Genomic DNA, 26,408 nt, shown 5'->3' with positions numbered 1-26,408 from the left:
ATCACCTGACTTCAAATGATATTACAGGGCTACAGTAATCAAAACAGCATGGTAATGGTACAAAAGAGGCACATAGACCAATGGAACAGAATAGAGAGCCCAGAAGAAAGGCCACACACTTACAACCATTTGGTCTTTGACAAAGCTGACAAAAACTAGCAATGGGAAATAACTCCCTATTTGGTAAATGGGGCTAAGATAACTGGCTATCCATATAAAAAAGATTGAAGCTGGACCCCTTCCTTATGCCATATACAAAAATCAACTCAAGATGGATTAAACACTTAAATGTAAAACCCAAAACTATGAGAACTTTGGAAGACAACCTAGGCAATACCTGTCTGGACATAGGAATGAGCAAAAATTTCATGATGAAGATGCCAAAAGCAATTGCAACAAAAGCAAAAATTGACAAATTGGATCTAATTAAACTTAAGAGCTTCTGCACAGCAAAATAAACTATCAACTGAGTAAACAGACAATGTGCAGAATGGGAGAAAATATTTGCAAACTATGCATCTGACAAAGGTCTAATATCCAGCATCTATAAGTAACTTAAATTTACAAGAGAAAAACAGACAACCCCATTAAGAAGTGGGAAAAGGCATCAATAATACACTGGATAAAGAAAATGTGGCACATATACACTGTGGAATACTATGCAGCCATAAAAAAATGAGTTCAAGTCCTTTGCAGGAACATGGGTGAAGCTGGAAACCATCATTCTCAGCAAACTAACACAGGAACAGAAAACCAAACACTGCATGTTCTCATTCGAAAGTGGGAGTTGAACAATGAGAACACATGGACACAGGGAGGGAAACATCACACACCAGGGCCTGTCGCGGGGTGGGGGGAAAGGGAAAGGGGAGGGAGAGCATTAAGACAAATACATAATGTATGTGGGGCTTAAAACCTAGATGATGGGTTGATAGCTGCAGCAAACCACCATGGTACATGTATACCTACATAACAAACCTGCACGTTCTGCACATGTATCCCAGAACTTAAAGTAAAATTAAAAAAAAAAAAAAGAAGTGGGCAAAGGACATAGACATTTTCCAAAAGAAGACATACATCTGGCCAAGAAGCATATGAAAAAAGTTCGATATCACTGATCATTACAGAAATGCAAATCAAAACCACAATGAGATTTCACCTCACACCAGTCATAATGGCTATTACTAAAAAGTCAAAAAATAAAAGATGCTGGAGAGGTTGTGGAGAAAAGCGAACACTTATGCACTCTTGGTGGGAGTGTAAATAAATTCAACCATTGTGGAAAGAAGTGTGGCGCTTCCTCAAAGAGCTAAAAACAGAAATACCATTTGACCCAGCAATCCTATTATTGGGTCTATACCCAGAACTATATAAATAATTCTACTATAAAGACATACATGTGAATGTTCATTGCAGCACTCTTTACAATAGCAATGACAGGGAATCAACCTAAATGCTCATCAATGACAGATTGGATAAAGAAAATGTGTACAAATACACCATGGAATGATGTACATTATGTAGCCATAAAAAGGAATAAGAACAAGATTGTGTCTTTTATTGGAACATGGATGGAGCTGGAAGCTATTATTCTTAGCAAACTAGCACAGAAACAGAAAACCAAATACTGCATATCCTCACTTATAAGTGGAAGCTAAATGATGAGAACACATGGACACAAAGAAGGGAACGACAGACACTGGGGCCTACTTGAGGGTGGAGGGTGGCAGGAGGGAGAGGAGCAGAAAAGAATAACTATTAGATACCAGGCTTAGTGCCTGGGTGACAAAATAATCTGGACAACAAACCCCCAAGACATGAGTTTGCCTATATAGCAAATATGCATGTTTAGAGTTTAAACAAATACTGTTTTTTTCTATAATTTGTAGCATGTGTTAGCTTTCTAAAGTGGATAATTTTTTAAAAAAATTCTCTACCCAGTTTAATATTTTAAATTGTTCTCTTTTTTTTTTCCCCTGAGGTGCCCTCAAATTACGTAAGGTTTAGGCCCCATAAAACCTGTATATGCCCCTGCCTCTATTACATTTCCCAACCAGAGAAATATGCAAATGTCAGTCTTTGCTAGAGTTATTCTGACAAGATGTATTTAGGGCCTCCCTTTTGGAGCCCTTGCCACATAAATGTGAACATATCAAAATGAGCCTTCGTGTGTGAAATTTCAACCCTGTGACGGATGAAGCTGCAGTCTGTATTGCACTTCAACTCCCTTTTCACAAGAGCATTGCTCTCTTTTTCTCTTTTTCTGCTTACGCAATCCTGCCTCACTCTTCATTACAACTTCCCCTTGGGAGCACCTGATCCAGTGCTTCTGGCTCTCATCACTCTATTTTGCCTCTACCGAGAGATCTCATGCCTCACTCCCAGCCACCTCTGCAAGCTCTTACTATGAAAACTCCAATATTGCTCACTAAACACGTGTTCATACTTCAAACCCCAATGAGTCAGCATCAGCTAATAACACCCTTCTTTCACATTCCAAACTCTCCCTCCATCTGGAATCCTTGCTTCTCTGTAGTCCCCCCTATGAGGTACTCATGTCATATTGCTGCACCTACCAGACCAAGGAAATCCAGGGAAACCCCATTTTTCTACTGGCTGTCCTAAGAAGGGCAGGGAAAACTCAATATTTTAAATTGAAATTTCAAGAGTTTGGAATTTCAAGAGTAAGCAATGTTCCGTGCCGTCAATTTGACCCGACCCATGGAATCACAAAAAAGACAAAAAGAGAGCTTACTTATTTTAGTTCAACTACAGTCTGGTTTAAATGGTCTTCTATAAGCATAACAGGACACTTAACCACTATTCTCAACATTATTTTTAGGCAAGTTGTGCTCTTGCATTACAAATAACTGGCTCAATAAATGACTGTTGAGATACAAACTGTTGATGCATTGAGTAAACAAACTATTTCTTTTCAGTTTGTGAAGCTAAAATTTCCTTCTGTTATTTCTGTAATTGGAGCTGGTTGCTGGGTAAGCCATCACATTATCTATCACCTAGGTGTCACTATGGCTAATTATTAAAACGAATCCAAGTGCAAGGTATTTACCATCCCTATGCCACCTTTATTTGTCTTCAGATACGCAAAGTGGCACTTTACAAGATTAACTTAATTTCCCCAAGAAGGTTCAGAAGCTGAACTTCAAGAAGCATTCCTTCTCTATTGCTGTTGCTTCCTGGGATCATCCATTGTTTTCTGTTTTAAAGTGGCCTTCATCTGAGATTCAGTGTAGTTGCTCAGTGGAAGGTCCAGGCCTGGCCTAGAGCAGGAGTTCTGGAAGGACAGAGTACAGCTCCTGCCACATTACAAGAGTCTCCACTCAAGTCTCCTAAAACTGCCTTAAGCCTCTCCAGCTCCTCGAGGTCCATTAGTTTTAATTTAAGGATGTAGAACTCAGCCTGTGATAATGCCTAGGCTAGTGTCGCTCGAAGGGTAATTAATCCTCAAACCAGTGCTACTCCACTAAGTGTTTCCAGTGTGTCACAAAATAAATACAGAAATTGAGAGTAAGCATTAAAAGGACACTTATAGCCAGCTGACATTGCTGTGACAACCAAGCATATAGTTAATTAACTGGTTTTAATAAACAGGGAATACAGTAGACACCAGTTATCTGCAAGTGTATATTTCAAGAGTCCAGTTGATGCCTGAAACTGTCAATAGTATCAAATCCTACTGGTAACAACTGGCCCCTGCCAGCTAGTGTGAGCCACCTTCAGCTCCGTGACGATGCTGGTGTAAACCAAACCACTGGGTTGCAAGTCATAGAAAAGCAAACAAGTAATATCCTAGGCCTCCACGTTCACTCCCCACTCACTCACTGACACCCACAGCAACTTCCAATCCTGCAAGCTCCATTCGTGATAAATGCCCTATACAAGTATGCCATTTTTAATGTTTTCTACTGTATTTCACTGTACCTTTTCTGTTTAGCTACACAAATACTTACCATTGTGTTACAATTGCCTACAGTATTCAGTACAGTAACATGGTTGGTGCAAAAGTAATTGCGGTTTTTGTCATCACTTTTATGGCAAAAACCGCAATTACTTTTGCACCAACTTAATATGCCTATATACAGTCATGTATTGCTTAACAACAGAGATACATTCTAAGGAATGGATTGGCAGGTGATTTTATCTTTGTGAAAACATCATGGTGTGTACTTCCACAAACCTAGATGGTATGGCCTACCACATACCTAGGCTATATGGTGTAGACTATTGCTCTTAGGCTACAAATCTATGTAGCATGTTACTGTACTGAATACTGTAGACAAATTATAGCACAATGGTAAGTATTTGTGTATCTAAACATAGAAAATGTACGGTGAAATACAGTAGAAAACGGCGGGGCGCGGTGGCTCACGCCTGTAATCCAGCACTTCGGGAGGCCAAGGCGGGCGGATCATGAGGTCAGGAGATCGAGACCATCCTGGTTAACACGGTGAAAACCCGTCTCTACTAAAAATACAAAAAATTAGCCAGGCGTGGTGGCGGACGCCTGTAGTCCCAGCTACTCGGGAGGCTGAGGCAGGAGAATGGCGTGAAGCAGGGAGGCGGAGCTTGCAGTGAGCCAAGATCGCCCCACTGCACTCCAGCCTGGGCAACAGAGCGAGACTCCATCTCAAAAAAAAAAAATGGTATACCTGTATAGGGCATTTATCATGAATGGAGCTTGCAGGATTGGAAGTCACTGTGGGTAAGTCAGTGAGTGAGTGGGCAGTGAATGCGAAGGCCTAGGACATTACTTGTTCGCTTTTCTATGACTTGCAACCCAGTAGGTTGGTTTGCACCAGCATCACCATAAAGAGGGGAGTAATGCTTTGCACTATAATGTTAGGACAGCTATGACATCACTAGGTGATAGAAATTTTCCAGCTGTATTATTATCTTATGGGTCCACAGCCATATATATGCTCCATCATTGACCAAAATGTCATTATGCAATGCATGACTGTGCTGTTTTTTTTCCCATTTATACATGTATGTCATGCACTATGATAAAGTTTAATTTATAAATTAGGCACAATAAAATAAAGATTATAAAGTTTGTAAAGTTTAATTTATAAATTAGGCACAGTAAAAGATTTAACAGCAATAACTAGTAACTAATAATAAAATAGAACAATTATAATATGCCAGCATTACTACTCTTGGAATTTGGGGCCATTATTAAGTAAAATACATGAACACAAACACTGCAATGCCACTACAATCGATCTGATCACCAAGCTGGCTGCTAAGTGACTGATGGGGTGGACAGTGTATATTGTGCAGAGACGCTTGATAAAAAGATAATTCACATCCCAGGCCGGATGGAGTTGGAAGTAGATTTCATCACTCTACTTAGAGTGGCACACAATTTAAAACTTACGAGTTGCTTATTTCTGGAAATTTCCGTTTAATATTTTTGAACTGCAAGTGACCATAGGTAACTGAAATTGCAGAAAGCAAAACTGAGACAAAGGGGGCCTACTGTACGCAGTTTGGGTGTTCGCAAACTCACACAGTGCACGGCATACTCGTCATATACAGTAACATCAGGCATTGGCCTGCAAAAGATCAGAAGTAAAAACATATTTTTTAAAAGCTAGCTCGTAATTCCTCATGACAGATTGTTTTAGAAGCTTTGGTCTCAGTATTGAGAGTAGGCTGGGAGGCAGGAAAAGTTTAATGATGCAAGTTGGAAAGACCCCAGGACCTCTATAGAGATAATCCTGATTTCTGCACAGTCTGAGTAATTTTCGGCATTGCCATACCCTTGCACTCTAAATCCATGTGCTAGGGCTAAGTTGTGCCGAGTCCTAGCTTGGGTGACATGCCGCTATAAACTGCTTCTTCAGAGCCTGCGGAGCACTTTCCTTCTATCCAGCAGAGTAGAAATAACTTGCCGCGTGTACAGCACTGATGTCCAAAAGAAAAGCCACACAGGGACATCTAGTGGCAATGGGAAATCACCGATCTTCTCCAAAAGAGCTCAAGAATTTCCAAACCACAAACTGCTTGGATACGTTGGACTGGTTTATTGACCAGTGCAAACCTCGCAACCTAGCAAATTTGTCACTGCCTCCGAAGGCAAACAGGCATACAGGGAACTGAAATAGAGCTGGGTATCCCTGGCCGAAAGGAGCCCACACCTAACGAGCCACTGTAAGACCAAATGAAGCAAAGAGTGAAGGCAGTAGGCAGATTCTTTAGGCAAGTGTGCTGAGAAGAGGGTAGATAGGAGACTCTCATTTTATGGGCAATTACTTCAATACTCTCTTTCTAGTTGGCTGTCAAATAGACTTGACTCTTGAGAGGTAGAAAAGATGCAAAACTCCAAAAGAAACTGTATGTATTAAAAGCAGCCCTCCAAACTTGCTGATCTATCAATCAGCATTTGCAGAACTCTTAATGAGAGTTACTTGTGAGCTCCACAGTATCGTGCCAAAGACAAATCAAAGTTAGCCACCCAGATTGAGGAAAAAAAAAAAGAAAGCCCTTTGAAAAGAGACGGGCTTCTCCTGGGCTTTGATGGTAGGTCTGAAACTAAAAGAGACACAGTTGCATCAGATTTTCATTGTTTGAAACAGACTCTTTCCCAGGCAGATGTGCAAATAAATTGTTAATAAAATAAGTATAAAATAGCCGGTAAAAATTATAGTGGATTTTACTTGAGAAAAATATTGAAAGCATATAACCACTGATTTTTGCCATTTCTATGTGTAATAAGATCATATATTATATACAATTCATGCACACAAATGTAGTTTTAAAGAAATCATGTGATTGATGTAACCTCAGAGTTCTTCCTTCACTTCCAACCTCCCTCCACCTAATGACAAAAGAAATTTTAGACTTGCCCCATTCACACTGATTACAATGGTCCATTGCAGCAGAATTCATATTGCAGTTCAAACTATTTCTTATTAAAATTTCTCTTTTCAAGATTCTCCTCCTCTCCAAAATAAAATTTGGGCACAATAAGAACTTTATACTGGGGAGGCGATCTTTAGTTCCAAATTATATTTCTTCCCTGGCTTCTGCTTCTCTGAGTTGCAAATAGTTTCTTCTGATCTGTCCTATCTAAATCCATTCCAGCAAGTCCACGGTGGGTGAAATCCATGGGCTGTTTTCTCAGCATATCTAGCACCTGATACTATTTCCCCTTTCCCACCTAACTCCTGTTCCTTCTTTGGCCTCTACCGTTACTCTACAACTCCACCTATAGTCTCTGCTGTAACCCCAGCTAGAGTTATCCCTCACTACAGGGATCCCCGTGATAGGCCTACTGCTTCGCAGCCATCAGCTGCCTTCTGCATCCCACAAGGAGCATGTCAGAACTCCAGGAAGCTGCGTACAAAAGTACGTCAAGAGATACTTAGGGGGTTTCTCTGGAACTCACCCCTGCAAACTACCTGACCAATATTACTATGCTTTTGGGCATCTCCTATTGCACTTAGGTGCCCCGTGACTGGGATTCTTCCCAGAGTTTGGTATAATAAGTGAGATATATTGGTTTTCTAGAGCAATTCATACCAAATTACCACAAACTTAGCGGCTTAAAACATAAATTTATTATCTCCCAGTTCAGGAGGTCAGAAACCTGAAATCAAGTTGTTGGCAGGGTTGGTTCTGTCTGGATTCTCCAGGGCGTCTGTTCCTTGCCTCTCTCCTACCTTCTGGTTGCTTGCAACCCTTGGCATTCCTTGGCATGGGGCTGTGTAACCCCACTCTCTGCGTCTGTCCTCACGTGGACTTCTCTCTGTGTCTCTGCATCTGTTTCCCCTTATCTTCTAATAATTTGCCATTGGATTTAGAGCCCAATCTAATCCAGAATAATCTCATCGAGATAACCTTAACTTAATTATGTCTGCCCAAACCCTTTTTTCCACAAAAGGTCACATTTATAGGTTCCAAGGATTAGAAGTTGGATACATTTTGGGGGGCAGGAGGGCACATTTAAATCAATTACATGGGGCATATCCTTCAATAGGGTGCCTATCTTCTCACAAAGGCCAGAGATGGGTAAGTTCCCTCAGGGGACCCCAGCAGTATCCCAACCCAAGATCCATTCTCTCTGAACGCCCTCTTTTTGTACCAGAGGAATTTCTACTTTTTGTCCCTTTTCAATGAAGAATTCCCCCTGTTGCACCTGTGTTAATTCCTATTTGTGGGCTTCTTGAATAGAAAATGCCTCCTCTCCTCTTCCCTTTGGTAATAAAGTCTCAGGGCATAGTGTTAATGAAAAAAAACGCAACAAAAACCTGTATGGTTTAAGAAAGAGATTATACCATTTGTAATCATATTTTAAAATAATATCTGTATTATACATGTGCAGACACACACAGAATAGTATGTTATATTATGATATTGTCCCCACATGGCAACATCTTAACACAAGCTTTAAGAAAGAAACTCAGGTCCGGGTATGGTGGCTCACGCCTGCAATCCCAGCACTTTGGGAGGCCAAGGCGGATGGATCACCTGAGGTCAGAAGTTTGAGACCAGCCTGACCAGCATTGAGAAACCCCATCTCTACTAAAAATACAAAATTAACCAGGCGTAGTGGCACATACCTGTAATCCCAGCTACTCAAGAGGCTGAGGCAGGAGAATCACTTGAATCCGGGAGGCAGAGGTTGCGGTGAGCTGAGATCATGCCATTGCACTCCATCCTGGACAACAAGAACAAAACTCCGTCTCAAAAAGAAAAAGAAAAAAGAAAAGAAAAGAAAAAGAAAAAGACTTGGAAAAATATATATAAATTTTTACCATGTATAAAAATGTAATCACATGGACCAACTGAAAACAACTCAGAAAAACAAAACTCAGACTTACATATAAAACCTTCCTCTGTGGAGTGCAAAATATTTTAAAAGTATTAGCTCAGAGAGAAGCCAAGATGGCTGAATAGGAACAGCTCCGGTCTACAGCTCCCAGCGTGAGTGAGGCAGAAAACGGGTGATTTCTGCATTTCCAACTGAGGTACCAGGTTCATCTCGCTGGGGAGTGCCAGACAGTAGGCGCAGGTCAGTGGGTGCAGTGCACCGCGCACGAGCCAAAGCAGGGCGAGGCATCGCCTCACCCAGGAAGTGCAAGGCGTCAGGGAATTCCCTTTCCTAGTCAAAGAAAGGGGTGAGAGACGGCACCTGGAAAATCAGGTCTCTCCCACTCTAATACTGTGCTTTTCCAATGGGCTTAAAACAAGGCACACCAGGAGATTATATCTAGCACCTGGCTCGGAGGGTCCTACGCCCACGGAGTCTCGCTCCTTGCTAGCACAGCTGTCCAAGATCAAACTGCAAGGCAGCAGCGAGGCTGGGGGAGGGGCACCCACCATTGCTGAGTTAGTTGTTTGATTAGGTAAACAAAGCGGCTGGGAAGCTGGAACTGGGTGGAGCCCACCACAGCTCAAGGATGCCTGCCTGCCTCTGTAGGCTCCACTTCTGGGGGCAGGGCACAGACAAACAAAAAGACCGCAGTAACCTCTGCAGACTTAAAAGTCCCTGTCTGACAGCTTTGAAGAGAGTAGTGGTTCTCCCAGCACACAGCTTGAGATCTGAGAACGGGCAGACTGCCTCCTCAAGTGGGTCCCTGATCCCCGAGTAGTCTAACTGGGAGGCACCCCCCAGTAGGGGCGGACTGACACCTCACACGGCCAGGTACTCCTCTGAGACAAAACCTCCAGAGGAACGATCAGGCAGCAGCATTTGCGGTTCACCAATACACACTGTTCTACAGCCACTGCTGCTGATACCCGGGCAAACAGTGTCTGGAGTGGACCTCCAGCAAACTCCAACAGACCTGCAGCCGAGGGTCCTGTCTGTTAGAAGGAAAACTAACAAACAGAAAGGACATCCATACCAAAAACCCATCTGTATGTCACCATCATCAAAGACCAAAGGTAGATAAAACCACAAAGATGGGAAAAAAACAGAGCAGAAAAACTGGAAACTCTAAAAATCAGAGCGCCTCTCCTCCTCAAAAGGAATGCAGTTCTTCACCAGCAACGGAACAAAGCTGGACAGAGAATGACTTTGATGAGTTGAGAGAAGAAGGCTTCAGACGATCAAACTACTCCGAGCTACAGGAGGAAATTCGAACCAATGGCAAAGAAGTTAAAAGCTTTGAAAAAAAATTAGATGAATGGATAACTAGAATAACCAATGCAGAGAAGTGCTTAAAGGACCTGATGGAGCTGAAAACCAAGGCACGAGAGCTATGTGAAGAATGCAGAAGCCTCAGTAGCTGATATGATCAACTGGAAGAAAGGGTATCAGTGATGGAAGATGAAATAAATGAAACGAAGCGAGAAGAGAAGTTTAGAGAAAAAAGAATAAAAGAAATGAACAAAGCCTCCAAGAAATATGGGACTATGTGAAAAGACCAAATCTACGTCTGATTGGTGTACCTGAAAGTGATGGGGAGAATGGAACCAAGTTGGAAAACACTCTGCCGGATATTATCCAGGAGAACTTCCCCAATCTAGCAAGGCAGGCCAACATTCAAATTCAGGAAATACAGAGAACGCCACAAAGATACTCCTCGAGAGCAACCCCAAGACACATAATTGTGAGATTCACCAAAGTTGAAATGAAGGAAAAAATGTTAAGAGCAGCCAGAGAGAAAGGTCGGGTTACCCACAAAGGGAAGCCCATCAGACTAATAGCTGATCTCTCGGCAGAAACCCTACAAGCCAGAAGAGAGTGGGGACCAATATTCAACATTCTTAAAGAAAAGAATTTTCAACCCAGAATTTCATATCCAGCCAAACTAAGCTTCATAAGTGAAAGAGAAATAAAATACTTTACAGACAAGCAAATGCTGAGAGATTTTGTCACCACCAGGCCTGCCCTAAAAGAGCTCCTGAAGGAAGCACTAAACGTGGAAAGGAAGAACCGGTACCAGCCACTGCAAAAACATGCCAAATTGTAAAGACTGTCAATGCTAGGAAGAAACTGCATCAACTAACGAGCAAAATAACCAGCTAACATCATAATGACAGGAAAAAATTCACACATAACAATATTAACTTTAAATGTAAATGGGCTAAATGCTCCAATTAAAAGACACAGACCGGCAAATTGGATAAAGAGTCAAGACACATCAGTGTGCTGTATTCAGGTGCATCTCACATGCAGAGACACACATAGGCTCAAAATAAAGGGATGGAGGAAGAGCTACCAAGCGAATGGAAAAGAAAAAAGGCAGGGATTGCAATCCTAGTCTCAGATAAAACAGACTTTAAACCAACAAAGATCAAAAGAGACAAAGAAGGCCATTACATAATGGTAAAGGGATCAATTCAACAAGAAGAGCTAACTATCCTAAATATATATGCACCCAATACAGGAGCACCCAGATTCATAAAGCAAGTCGTTAGTGACCTACAAAGAGACTTAGACTCCCACACAATAATAATGGGAGACTTTAACACCCCACTGTCAACATTAGACAGATCAACAAGACAGAAAGTTAACAAGGATACCCAGGAATTGAACTCAGCTCTGCACCAAGCAGACCTAATAGACATCTACAGAACTCTCCACCCCAAATCAACAGAATATACACTCTTTTCAGCACCACACCCACACCTACTCCAAAATCGACCACATAGTTGGAAGTAAAGCACCCCTCAGCAAATGTAAAAGAACAGAAATTATAACAAACTGTCTCTCAGACCACAGTGCAATCAAACTAGAACTCAGGATTAAAAAAACTCACTCAAAACCGCTCAACCACATGGAAACTGAACAATCTGCTCCTGAATGACTACTGGATAAATAATGAAATGAAGGCAGAAATAAAGATGTTCTTTGAAACCAATGAGAACAAACACACAACATACCAGAATCTCTGGGACACATTCAAAGCAGTGTGTAGAGGGAAATTTAAAGCACTAAATGCCCACAAGAGAAAGCAGGAAAGACCTAAAATGGACACCCTAACATCACAATTAAAAGAACTAGAAAAGCAAGAGCAAACACATTCAAAAGCTAGCAGAAGGCAAGAAATAACTAAGATCAGAGCAGAACTGAAGGAAATAGAGACACAAAAAACCCTTCAAAAATTAATGAATCCAGGAGCTGGTTTTTTGAAAAGATCAACAAAATCGATAGACCGCTAGCAAGACTAATAAAGAAGAAAAAGGAATCAAATAGATGCAATAAAAAATGATAAAGGGGATATCACCACCGATCCCACAGAAATACAAACTACCATCAGAGAATACTACAAACACCTCTATGCAAATAAACTAGACAATCTAGAAGAAATGGATAAATTCCTCTACACATACATCCTCCCAAGACTAAACCAGGAAGAAGTTGAATCTCTGAACAGACCAATAACAGGCTCTGAAATTGAGGCAATAATCAATAGCTTACCAACCAAAAACAGTCCAGGACCAGATGGATTCACAGCCGAATTCTACCAGAGGTACAAAGAGGAGCTGGTACCATTCCTTCTGAAACTATTCCAATCAATAGCAAAAGAGGGAATCCTCCCTAACTCATTTTATGAGGCCAGCATCATCCTGATACCAAAGCCAGGCAGAGACACAACCAAAAAAGAGAATTTTAGACCAGTATCCTTGGTGAACATTGATGCCAAAATCCTCAATAAAATACTGGCAAACAGAATCCAGCAGCACATCAAAAACTTATCCACCATGATCAAGTGGGCTTCATCCCTGGGATGCAAGGCTGGTTCAATATATGCAAATCAATAAATGTAATCCAGCATATAAACAGAACCAAAGACAAAAACCACATGATTATCTCAATAGATGTAGAAAAGGCCTTTGACAAAATTCGACAACTCTTCATGCTAAAAACTCTCAATAAATTAGGTATTGATGGGATGTATCTCAAAATAATAAGAGCTATCTATGATAAACCCACAGCCAATATCATACTGAATGGACAAAAACTGGAAGCATTCCCTTTGAAAACTGGCACAAGACAAGGATGACTTCTCTCACCACTCCTATTCAACATAGTGTTGGAAGTTCTGGCCAGGGCAATCAGGCAGGAAAAGGAAATAAAGGGTATTCAATTAGGAAAAGAGGAAGTCAAATTGTCCCTGTTTGCAGATGACATGATTGTATATCTAGAAAACCCCATTGTCTCAGCCCAAAATTTCCTTAAGCTGATAAGCAACTTCAGCAAAGTCTCAGGATACAAAATCAATGTGCAAAAATCACAAGCATTCTTATACACCAATAACAGACAGAGAGCCAAATCATGAGTGAACTCCCATTCACAATTGCTTCAAAGAGAATAAAACACCTAGGAATCCAACTTACAAGGGATGTGAAGGACCTCTTCAAGGAGAACTACAAACCACTGCTCAAGGAAATAAAAGAGGAGACAAACAAAGGGAAGAACATTCCATGCTCATGGGTAGGAAGAATCAATATCGTGAAAATGGCCATACTGCCCAAGGTAATTTATAGATTCAATGCCATCCCCATCAAGCTACCAATGACTTTCTTCACAGAATTGGAAAAAACTACTTGAAAGTTCATATGGAACCAAAAAAGAGCCTGCATCGCCAAGTCAATCCTAAGCCAAAAGAACAAAGCTGGAGGCATCACGCTACCTGACTTCAAACTATACTACAAGGCTACAGTAACCAAAACAGCATGGTACTGGTACCAAAACAGAAATATAGACCAATGGAACAGAACAGAGCCCTCAGAAATAATGCCACATATCTACAACTATCTGATCTTTGACAAACCTGACAAAAACAAGAAATTGGGAAAGGATTCCCTATTTAATAAATGGTGCTGGGAAAACTGGCTAGCCATATGTAGAAAGCTGAAACTGGATCCCTTCCTTACACCTTATACAAAAATTAATTCAAGATGGATTAAAGACTTACATGTTAGACCTAAAACCATAAAAACCCTAGAAGAAAACCTAGGCAATACCATTCAGGACATAGGCATGGGCAAGGACTTCATGTCTAAAACACCAAAAGCAATGGCAACAAAAGCCAAAATTGACAAATGGGATCTAATTAAATGAAAGAGCTTCTGCACAGCAAAAGAAAATACCATCAGAGTGAACAGGCAACCTACAGAATGGGAGAAAATTTTTGCAACCTACTCATCTGACAAAGGGCTAATATCCAGAATCTACAATGAACTCAAACAAATTTACAAGAAAAAAACAAACAACCCCATCAAAAAGTGGGCGAAGGATATGAACAGACACTTCTCAAAAGAAGACATTTATGCAGCCAAAAAACACATGAAAAAATGCTCATCATCACTGGCCATCAGAGAAATGCAAATCAAAACCACAATGAGATACCATCTCACACCAGTTAGAATGGCGATCATTAAAAAGTCAGGAAACAACAGGTGCTGGAGAGGATGTGGAGAAATAGGAACACTTTTACACTGCTAGTGGGACTGTAAACTAGTTCAACCACTGTGGAAGTCGGTGTGGCGATTCCTCAGGGATCTAGAACTAGAAATGCCATTTGACCCAGCCATCCCATTACTGGGTATATACCCAAAGGATTATAAATCATGCTGCTATAAAGACACATGCACACGTATGTATATAGCAGCACTATTCACAATAGCAAAGACTTGGAACCAACCTAAATGTCCAACAACAATAGACTGGATTAAGAAAATGTGGCACATATACACCGTGGAATACTATGCAGCCATAAAAAATGATGAGTTCACGTCCTTTGTAGGGACATGGATGAAACTGGAAACCATCATTCTCAGCAAACTATTGCAAGGACAAAAAACGAAACACCGTATGTTCTCACTCATAGGTGGGAATTGAACAAGGAGAACACATGGACACAGGAAGGGGAACATCACACACCGGGGACTGTTGAGGGGTGGGGGGAGGGGGGAGGGATAGCACTAGGAGATATACCTAGTGCTAAATGACGAGTTAATGGGTGCAGCACACCAACATGGCACATGTATACATATGTAACAAACCTGCACGTTGTGTACATGTACCCTAAAACTTTAATAATAATAAAATTAAAAAAACACACGCACACAAAAAACTGGAGTATTTGAAAAGTGCAATAAACTGAAGCACACATCATTAAAAAAAAAGTATTAGCTCAACAGTCAGCATCTAATTAATGTAAGTTTTGATAAGCTATATTTAGGTCTTGGAGGAATTTGCTCAACTTTACACTCTATGCTTTAACTTTTAATTTTAGAACATTTCAAACATAAATAAAAGGAATGAGAACAGTATAGTAATTATCCACGTACCTATTGCACAGTGTCAACAATTAACAATTCATGCTAACCTTACTTTATTCTGATGATACTGATATATATAATATCATCTAATATACAGATGATATTATATCATCTGTATTTCAGAGGTATTTCTTTAAAAACAGGCTCTTTTTTACATACTCAATGCCATTATCATATCTGAAAATATTTAACATATTTCATTAATATTAAATATTCTATCATTGTTCACATTTCCCCAATTGTTTACCACTTTCTACTTTGGTTTTTAAATTAGAATTCAAATCACATCCATACATTGCAACTGAGTGCTGACAAATCGCTCAAGTTTCTTTTAATCTCTAGGTTCTCTCTATGTCTCTGTTCTCTCGGTCAGTCAATCTCTACCTGGAAGCTTTTGCGGAAGAAATGGGTTTCTGGTCCTGGAGCATTTTTCTCTGTCTGAATTTTTCTGACTTCATCATGGTCTATTTTAATCCTTTGCATTTTCTTTAAATTTGTATTCAAAATTAGAGATTCGTGGAGATTTTTGTCAGTGTTTTTGTCCACACAGTTTCAAAGATGGTATTGGGTACTTCCCGCAGTAATAACTAATTTCCGATTGTCTTTTTGTGTTGTTAACAGCCGTGGATAATCTTTGCTTGAATCCATTAACTCATTAGATGTTGAAAAGATAAATTGTTTCTTCAATTATTCACTGGTTTGCTTCTACAAGGAAACATTTCTTCTTCATCAGCAATTGGTTATGCCGAGTTAAACTTTATATAGAAGAGGCAAGATAAATGCTCAGGGTTTGTTTGATTCTAAACAATTAAAAAATATAAGATTCTTAATATCCTTCAAAGACTATATACACACACGTGAATACATAAAATACATTTATATATATGTATAAAATCTGTGTGTGTACATATAGGTGTGTGGGTGTTGTGTGTGTATATATCTTATGAGCTCATAGATTTAAACATCTTTCACATCTTGAAATTTATTGGCATGGGAGCGTATTCATTTAGTCTAGAGTCCTTTTGACACAATGCTAGTTGTATTGAATAGCATCATTATTTTCTAACATGGTAAGTCATATTCCAGGTTCATCTCACATTGCCTGCATCTGCTTGCTAATTCCTTTCAGTAGATGTAGATAAAAATAATTATCTTTGTTTTGTTTTAGATAAAACACATCATCAGTTAAAACTAATACTTCTAATTCAAATTCAGTAGTACAGAGTTTCTACTTATTTGATTTTGTATGTGTATCTTCTTTCTGCCATGCCCCAAATCCTAGTTTTCAGTGATGCTGATATAATTACTCATTTGTTTCATGCCACACTATGCAGATTGCAGTCTCAGAATAGTATCAACACTACTACCAATAATAATACTATTACTGAAAAGATTGTTTTCATATTCTGTTGTCCTACCATTTATGTTTAATCAAATTGTTACATTTTAAGACCACTTCGGATAGTTCCTTTGTGGAAGGTTATGCCATCAATAGGATACGCATTGAGGTTTCTTTGTTTCTTTTTACTTTCAATGTTTAGGAACTGCTCTTTGTGTTTAATTAATTTAATCATTATGTAAAATATTTATGTTTTCAAAGTCACATCTTTAAAACAAGATACTTTTAAAAATAGTTTCTATCTCTTTTCATTTTATTCTATTGCCTCCTTCCCTCTATAGTTAACTATTTTTTTCCAAACTTTATGGTTTGTCTTTTCATTGATTTTAAAACATAAGAACAGTCAGGGTGTAGTGGCTCACTCCTTCAATCCCGGCACTTTGGGAGGCCAAGGCAGGAGGAACACTTGAAGCCAAGATTTTGAGACCAGCCTGGGTAACATAGCAAGACCCTATCTCTACAAAAAATTTAAAAATTATCCAGGCATGGTGGTGCATGCCTGTTGTCTAAGCTACTCAAGAGGCTGCAGAGGGAGGATCGCTTGAGCCCAGGAGTTTGAGCTTACAGTGAGCTGTGATTGTCCCACTGCACTTCAGCATGGGCAACAGAGTGAGACTTGTCTCTAAAACAAACCAATACTAAATTAAATAAAACATAAGCACAAATACACACTCACACACATACAAGAGTATATATATATCCTAAAGTTTATTCCACAGTAACCATAGTAACATATAGAGATTTTTCTAATTCTGTTTACAGCTGCATAATAATCTATTGTGTTAATCTTCATAGTTTATTTAACCATTCTCTGTTAGTGAATATTTGAATTATTTGCAATCGCTTGCTATTAAAAATGGTGCTTCAATAAATAACCTGGTTTTCAAGTACTTTCATACATTTATCTAGTGTAACTTTGGGGTAGGTTCCTAAAAATAGTAATCTATGACATTTTTCTTCTTCATATTTTAAAATATAGTTTAAAATGCTAATCAGTATCCTAAACATAATGGCTATTGTTTTTGTTCTGGATAAAGGGATTTGGGGTGATTTTTGGATTTGGGTGGGTTTAAATTTTGTTTGTGTGGCAGAGCAATGAGACACTGTGATGCTCCTGGTGGAACAATATGCTATCTCTCCATAAAACAGCAATAAATTTAAATCCATCAAAGAAACTAGGAGCAATTTTAAAAGCAATAACCATGACTATATTATATGTGTGCAATATAAAATCACCACCGTGAGCATAAATGTCCCAGGAAAAAACAAAGATGTTAAATTAGACATCATCAGCTGTTTCTGAGTTTTCCATTTAGTTTCATTTGGCCATAGCATATTCTGCTCCCTGTTAATGTAAACTACTTGGCATTGGCTATGAAGTGATTAAACATTAATGGTTTTAGCTACCGTTTCTGAGAAGTGAGTGATTTAATGGTGTTACACTGGATGTATCGTGATTTCTGCATATCTACTCCAAACAAAAATACACTTTTCCAACCAAAGGGACTTTAAAACCTCAATTTCCAACACAGTAATGTCAAGAGAACTGATCTCATGGAAAAAAATTCAGCTACCAGGGAAAGCACATACAAGCTCAAAACATGCTGATAAGAAGCTATGTTTTCATAGAAGACAATTAACAATATTTCAATCCTTTAACAACTGAGAAAATTCTTGAAAAATTACTGAGTATCCCATATATACCAAGCCATATAGAATGTAATAATTGTAATAATTTGAAACAAAAATGGATAATTTGGGGCAAATATAAGAGGACCAATGTTGAAATAAAGTGGTGTTCTTAGTCACTTTGATTAAACTCTGGCACCAGTTAGTCAGTGAAAAATAATGAGAGAAATTTCAGTATCCATTTATATGCTTTTTATTCAATTGCATAGATCAGGAGTTGACAAACTTTGTAAAAGGCCAGAGTAAATACTTTATTTTATTTTTCTTTTTAAAAATTTTTATTTATTTTTATTCTTATGGATACGGATACATAACAGTTATCACATGGGATACATATAATATTTTGATACAATCATATTATAATCAAGTTAATTGGGGTATTCATCACCTCAAGTATTTATCATTTCTTTGTGTTAGGAACACTCCAATTGCATTCTTCTAGTTATTTTGAAATATACAATAAATTATTATTAACTATAGTCACCTTATTGTGCTGCCAAACACTAGATCGATTCCTTCCATCCAACCATATTTTCAAACTCATTCCTCAACCCCTCTTTATCCCCCACATCCCTACTATCCTTCCCAACCTCTCTAGTAACCACCATTTTACTCCCTATCTCCAAGAGGTTATTTTTTTAAGCTCCCACATATGAGTGAGAACATGAGATATTTGTCTTTCTGTGCTTGGATTATTTCACTAACATAAAAGCCTCCAGTTCTATCCATGTTGTTTCAAATGACAGAATTTTTTTTATGGCCAAATAATATTTTGTTTTGTATAATATTCCATTATGTAACACATAGTATGTATAATATATGATCATATATTATATAATATATAATATATTATATAATATGTAATATGTAATATATTATATAATATGTAATATGTAATATATAATGTGTAATATATAATATATAATATGTAATTTATAATATAAAATATGTAATATATAATATACTACATAATATGTAATATATAATCTAATACATAATATATGTAACATATATAATGGAATATTATATTATACACACACACATCCCATCTTCTTTATCCATCCACCTGTTGATGGGCACTTAGGCTGATCTTGGCCATTGGTAATAGTGCTGTAATACACGTGAGAGTACAGATATCTCTTTAATATACTGATTTCCGTTCTTTCGAATATACACCCAGCAGTGAGATTGCTGAATCATATGGTAATTCTATTTTTAATTCTTTGAGAAATCTTCATACTGTTTTCCACAAGTGGCTGCACTAATTTACATCCCCACCAACAGTGTAAGAGGGCTCCCCTCTTGCCACATTCTCACTAGAATCTGTTATTCTCTGTCTTGGGTAAAAGCCATTTTAACTGGAGTGAGATGATACTACATTGTGGTTTTGATTTGTATTTTCCTGATGATTAGTGCTGTAGTGTGTTTTTTCATATAATAGTTGGCCATTTGTATGTATTCTTTTGAGAACGTCTATTCAGATCTTTTACCCATTTTTAAGTGGATTACTTGACTTTTGGCTACTGAGTTTTTTGAGCTTCTAATATGTTCTTGTTATTAATCTCTTATCATATGGATATTTGCAAATATTTTCTCTCCCATTTTGTAGGTTGTCTCTTTGCTGATTGTTTCCTCGGCTGTGGAGAAGCTTTTTAACTTGATGTGATACCATTTGTCCATTTCTGCTTTGGTCGCCTGTGTTTTTGAGGCTTTAGTCAAGAAATCTTTGCCAGACCAAAATCCTGGAGTGTTTCCTTAATGTTTTCTTCTTATAATTTCATAGTCTCAGGTCTTAGATTTAAGCTTTTAATCCATTTTGGTTTGATTTTTGTATATGGCAAGAGATAGAGTTCTAGTTTCCTTTTTCTGCACGTGGAGATCCAATTTTCCCAGTAGCATTTATTGAAGAGACTGTTCTTTCCCTAATGCATGTTCTTGGTACCTTTGTTAAAAATGAGTTGACTAAATTCATGGATTTATTTCTGGGTTCTCTATTCTGTCCCATTGATCTATGTGTCTGTTTTTATGCCAGAGTAAATATTTTAGACTTTGTGAGCTAAGAGGCAAAATCAAGTATGTTACATAGGTACTTATAAAACAGGAAGGAAAACAAATTTCCATATTTTTTAACTGATGATCTTCAAAAGATAACAATAATGATGAAGTACCTTTTTTTGTAACAAAGATCTACTAATGAGAAGAATGGAATTTTTATTCAGGGGATTAACATTTTGCTTAATTGGAGTTCAAGGTTAGTGTTTCTAGTCATCAAATTGATTGCAAATGTTCATTAGTAAAAACCATTGATCATTGTTAGCTTCTGGGCCACACAAAAAAAGGTGGCAGGTCAGATTTGGCCCGCAGACCATAGTTGACTGACTTCTGGTATAATATGAGTTCAGTCGTTTCACCATCTTTCTTTCTTTACAAGCCCTAAGTTAAAGAATTTCCTTTGGAATGCAAACTTTTTCACTTTTTCAGTGGTCCTTGTTGTATACCAAGCATCTAGAATAGTGCTGGGCACTATATGAGTCCTTCAATAAATATTTCTTTATGAAGAAATGAATAAACATTTTTCTTTCATTTTACGTGTACACATTTGGACTAGGTAGAACCTAACTAATCTATAGAGTCAAGATTCTGGGAACCCAGAATAATGATTAGACCAAGGAACCCTGTTTCATTTACTTCCAAGCATTCTATTTGTCCCACCATCAACTACTAGCACAAGTTACTGGTCTATTCAAGTGATAGTATGTTCAATGTCTGAAGAAGAATTAATAGAAGAAAATTATTAAATGGAGGTAATTCAATGCATTTATTGAATTTTTTGGAAAACTAACAATCATTTCATTTTGGTGACATCACATTGGTGATTCAGAGAAAATTAAAGATTATTATTCTGAGACATTAAACCCACAAAATGCTATTTAACTCAAATTGAGCTTGATCTCATTAATAAAGGCTATAAGCTTTCTGCTATAATTATTTCCACATCTTGATATTCATATTTTATCACTGGAGAAAGAGTAGACCAACACCTGCCTCCAGAGTAAATAGAATTTTTAGAGTCACAGAATATTTCAAAAATTGTTCTAGTTCAATGTATTCATTTTAAATGTGAAGAAATGAATAGAGCATAAGTAGGTGACTTGCCTGGGTTTCTCATGTGTGTCAGTGGCAAAACTATTATTAGAATCAATTCTAGGATCCAGCCTCTAACTGTATTGTCATGAAAGATGAGTTACAAAGAAAATTATATTCCTTTCACTATCAAGTTATAAATTGGGTAGCTCAAACAAGAACTTAGCACAGCTTTATTTTCATGATTAATATACAACCCATAGAAGATAATATACAATTATTTCAGCAAACACTAACACAAAAATTTTACATTTGGGCCAGCAATATTCTCTGGTCTACATTTAATATGTGAATAATCAGAAACTGATTAAATTTGATGAAACACTTGGTTGGGAGCAGGGTGCATATTATAATTTCAAGAGAACAGACTGGGCACAGTTTGGGAACCAACTTGGTTATAGAGGCGATAAGGCTGTCCAAATATTTGTTCCTTGTCCCATCTGTCTTCCTAAGGCAGCACATTGCAAATGAGAGGGAGAAGGCCAAGTTCACAAACCCTGTATTGTGTTTTTTACTTAGTTTGTAACTATTGCTCTCATACTGAGCATATCACAGATTACCACTAATCTGATAAAATTATGACACATTAGAATAAATGCTGTTTTAATTGCATAATGTCATAAAGTTTATAAAATGCTTTTACATGTGTCTGAATTGAAACTCATACTAGCATAACAAAGCGGACAAGTGCAATAGATTGACTGTATAAGTGGCCTAAATTTTCATCCCTCTGTGCATCCGTGCCCCTGTGCCATGTGACTTTGCAGTTCATCTCCCTGAGGGAGTTGAGTCCATTTCCCAGCACTTTAATTCTGAGGCCAGCCCTGTGACTTTCTCTGGCCAAGGGCATGTTGGTGGATGTAATGACTGCAAACTCTTGAAAGGAGATTTATACAGTTCCATTTCCTGTCTTGCTCCTATGCTGTGATAGCACAGTCAGGCTAACCTACTGGAGCAAGAATCAGAAAACTTTCTGTAAAACACCAGAGAGTAAATATTTTTGGTTTTGTGAGCCGTGTGGTCTCCACTGCAACAATTCAACTACGCCACTCTGCCATTGTGACACAAAAGCAGTTGCAGGAAATATAAAAATAAGTAAGTACTGCTGTGTTCCAATAAAACATTATTTATAAAAACAGCCCATGGGCTGGATTTGGCCCACAGTCCATAGTTTGCTGAGCACTGTAGTACAGGATAAGACACATGGGATAGAGTTGAGTTGCCCAAGTAACCCTAGTTGAGATCTTTCTGAATCAGCCAAGTTTCAGCCAATTTCCAGATTCCTTAGAGAACCCAGACACATATTCAGCAGGACCGCCTGGCTACCCTGTAACTTACAGCAAACACATGAGCAAACCCAGTCAAGATCAGCCCAACCCTACAGAATCATTAGCAAAGCCACTGAGTCATAGGATGACTTATCATGCAGAATTATTGTGGCTATTAATACAGTAGGTAAAGTATTAATTTTGCCACTTTAGAATTAAGGATGGGGCATAAAGCCTCAGTTACTATCTCAGGCAGCCAGAAAGCCTCGAGACTCAAGACATAGATATAGGTGTTTTTCAAATCCAGTATCTATTCACTATACCACACTGCTTCAGTCCTTCACTATTCTCTTTGTTTTGGGTGGTTTTGCTTCTATAAAGATATAGGTATAGATACGAATGACTTAGGCTAAAAGACTAAGAACTTTAGGCAACCTCTAACTCTCCACTGATGTCCCTCTTAGTTTTGGGTCATTAAAAATTATGTCTGGCTTAAAGTTTGGATTATTTGGATTATTTTCTTGAAGTTACTAATACAGATCTCTTCGTGGTATATCAGAGTCTATATTGTCCTGGTTCATGTTTTCCTAAACTTCAGTAAAAGGCAATAACTTAAATGGTCTACTCTTGCACACAGCTCCTATCTCTCCATTTTACGGCTCACATTTTATGCAGGGCTGTCAGGGCTTTCTGAATTAAATGTGACTTAGGGCCTGCGCTTGCTGACTGAGGAGGCTCATAGGTCCTATAGCTCATCCACAATCTTGTACATGAGCTGTCAAGTATGAGAGATTGGTGCCAAATTCAACCCAACACGGCCCCTTCCCAGTAGTCTGCCTTTGACAACTCCTCCTTGTCAAATCCAACAGTTTACATAGAATATATAGTGAATAAAGCACCCTGAAAGGTATGAATGTAGAGGTGCCGCTTTGGCTGATGGCAGGAACACCTATCAGCTTCCCACAGGGCTGACATTTCAGGCTGGCAAAGGGGAGATGATCATAGGATTTTTGTGCTGCTGTTTCTAAATGGATTGTAAAGACTCCCAAGGCAAATTGCCTCACTTCTCACCATCTGCCTCCGTGAAGAATCAGTGTGATGCAACTATGCAACTCAGAAAACTTTCTTTTTGGTTTCTTTATTTATAAAGTAGAGCTCTCAGGTGAATGGTTTATAGAACCCATCAGGATTCCCTAGGACTGGGCCTTACTGCATTAAAATTTAACACTTTGGTTGTCCGAAAATCCATGCCCTTCTCCTCACTGCCTAGCAAAATTTCTGGCCTTAGCATCATTGAATATTAGATCAGGAAGGTGGCAGTCAGCAGTGCTTAGGGGTTTTGAGAGGTCTCCCTAATAACTAGGGATCAGAGATTGTACAATTACCTTTTGATCGTTAACCTCCTAGCTAAACTCAGCATAGACATGCCAAGTCACTTCCTGATTGGTTACATCCAAGAAGTAGCTTCTTTGTGTTTTAATGTAGTGAAAGGGAGAATGTATCAGTCAGAAGAATGATTGGATAGCCCAAGAAACAGGAAAAAGAATACAAAGATAAGCATTGACTATACCTATCCAAGCACCCACAGTGGTGAGGGTCCTGTGTCATCAGACTTGGCCTTGCCAGTCCCAATTGCAGAGTCATTCCAAGTGTAAAGGTGAATTGAATGTGGGGCGCTGTGGCCAATAGACTGTGAGGTTTTAAGTTTCACTGAAGAGAGATCATCTCCATCTTGAAGTGAATGATGGATGTGTCAGATTATCTTAGTCTTAAGCCATTTAATATTTGATTCCTCTAACTCTGTTTGGTTTAAACCCACACTCACCAAACATGCTGTTTGGCCACACAAGCCAACATACAGCAATGTGCAGAACACTGGGACATGGAGTGACTCTGGGATCTTTAGCAGTGATCCCGCAGAGAGAACCAACAGCAGCCTAAGAGAGGCTTCCAGGGCAGCTTGACCAAAGCAGGAGAATGGACTAACCTCTGGGATTCGGACGACCAGGCCATGAGACAGTTACAAGTCTGTTTCCATGCATTTCCTGCCATTCTCATTTCCACTCCAGTCTCATTTACATGTAGGTTCTTCTGAATCTGCCTTTCTGGGCCTAAGATCTCCTGTGCCCTGAAAGAATCATTTTTTCAGTCTTCAAAATAGAAAGACTCGTCTATTCGACATTAATTCAACAAGGATCTCTCAGCCTTGTTTAAACCACAGAGGCTTTCAGTGTACATAAAAATCTCATGACCTACCCCCATCCATCAACATGCCCAAGATGGAGAAAGAGTAGACCAACACCTGCCTCCAGAGTAAATAGAATTTTTAGAGTCACAGAATATTTCAAAAATTGTTCTAATTCAATGTATTCATTTCCATCTTACAGATGTCCCACCTATTAAGAAGATTCTACATCATGTAGTATTATATAAAAATATAAACTTTTGTCCAATATAATACAGATTCAATATCTATATAAATGTACGTTTGCCCTTGCTACAGTAATTCTGGTAAAATCTACCCCTCTCCAATTTCATTTGAGAGTCGCTGAACCCTGCCCCCAAAACTCCCATCATTGCCCTAGATGATGACTCTATAATAGATACAGATAAATGTCTTCCAGTTTCAGTGGACCTTGAACTGCTTGTGATGGAGTTGCCTTAGGACAGGTGAGGACAGAACAAGGCCCGAATGAAGGGAGATGGTGGTGTTTGAAAAAGTAACAATGTTATCTAATTACTAAGCATCCATAATGGTTAGAACCGATGATGGTAGTATGTGTGTGTGTGTGTGTGTGTGTGTGTGTGTGTGTACACAGATATGCATGCAGATACAAAGATAACCACAATCTTTGTTTTCAAATTAAGTAGCAGAAACATGAAAACAAACCCATCCTATTCCTCATAAGTAATAGTGTTAAGGCAAGCTGTACCATTCCACCTGAGTCCTATCACAAGTTAAAGTCACTTAGCACACAGACTTCACTCTAGAGCCAATTCTGTCTTGTAGTCAGGTGGGGAATCCTTGTTGCAGGAGAGACTAGACCAGTAAATAGCTTTCCCCTTCATCCACCTTCCTTCATAAAAGCAGTTTCACTAATAAATCCCCCTGTATCTAAAGCGTCTCTTGGGAGTAAAAGTATAGTTAGAAACTATTCTAAATTGTTTTTACAACTTATACTTAAATTTAGAAACTGAACTGGGTAATCCCTAGACTTTTGCACTTTTCCTTAAGTGTGTTCTGCTCATATACATAGTTCCTATACCTCTGAGAATATAAAATATAAACGTCCTTTTCCCCTAATAATTATCTACTAATGAATATCAAATATTAGTAGCTAAATGGATAACTGCTACAATAACCACAATCCATTCTGCTTCTACTCAGAGAAGCATTACCAAGTGAGAAGAAAATTTGAGAAAACAATGAAAGACGTGATAATGGTTCAACAAAGACCTGACCCAAAACCAGGAGGAACTCGGTTATCTGAATCTTTATGATTGAGAGATGACTGAGATAATTCACACATGGGAAACACTTAATGGCTTAGAATACACTTTTTTCAAATTGCTCCACATACAGAAAAGCATATGACCTTCAAAAAATCTTGTAAAGTTTGAGGAAACTGCAGATCAGACAGCAT

At 38.5% G+C, this 26,408-nt stretch overlaps 1 protein-coding gene across 4 annotated transcripts in view; it reads right to left on the bottom strand.

The window, feature by feature from the left end:
- Window positions 1-14,991: 14,991 nt before the first annotated feature.
- Window positions 14,992-26,408, bottom strand: part of MGST1 (microsomal glutathione S-transferase 1) — a 29,635-nt gene continuing 18,218 nt past the window's right edge. For 2 of the 4 annotated variants that reach the window (XM_057299387.1, XM_055095437.2), the window contains exon 4: window positions 24,652-24,892. In XM_057299387.1, coding sequence (XP_057155370.1) covers window positions 24,667-24,892 — 226 coding nt within the window. In that variant the 3' untranslated portion in view covers window positions 24,652-24,666. Of the gene's footprint in view, window positions 16,065-24,651; window positions 24,893-26,408 lie in introns of those variants that run through there. The other 2 variants (XM_057299388.1, XM_057299389.1) reach the window with 2 other exon arrangements.

The sequence above is a fragment of the Pan paniscus genome, chromosome 10 (assembly GCF_029289425.2).
Source record: "Pan paniscus chromosome 10, NHGRI_mPanPan1-v2.0_pri, whole genome shotgun sequence".
Classification (NCBI taxonomy): Eukaryota; Metazoa; Chordata; class Mammalia; order Primates; family Hominidae; genus Pan; species Pan paniscus.
Note: the sequence above shows the minus strand (reverse complement) of the source record. Positions and strands in the feature narration are given on the sequence as shown.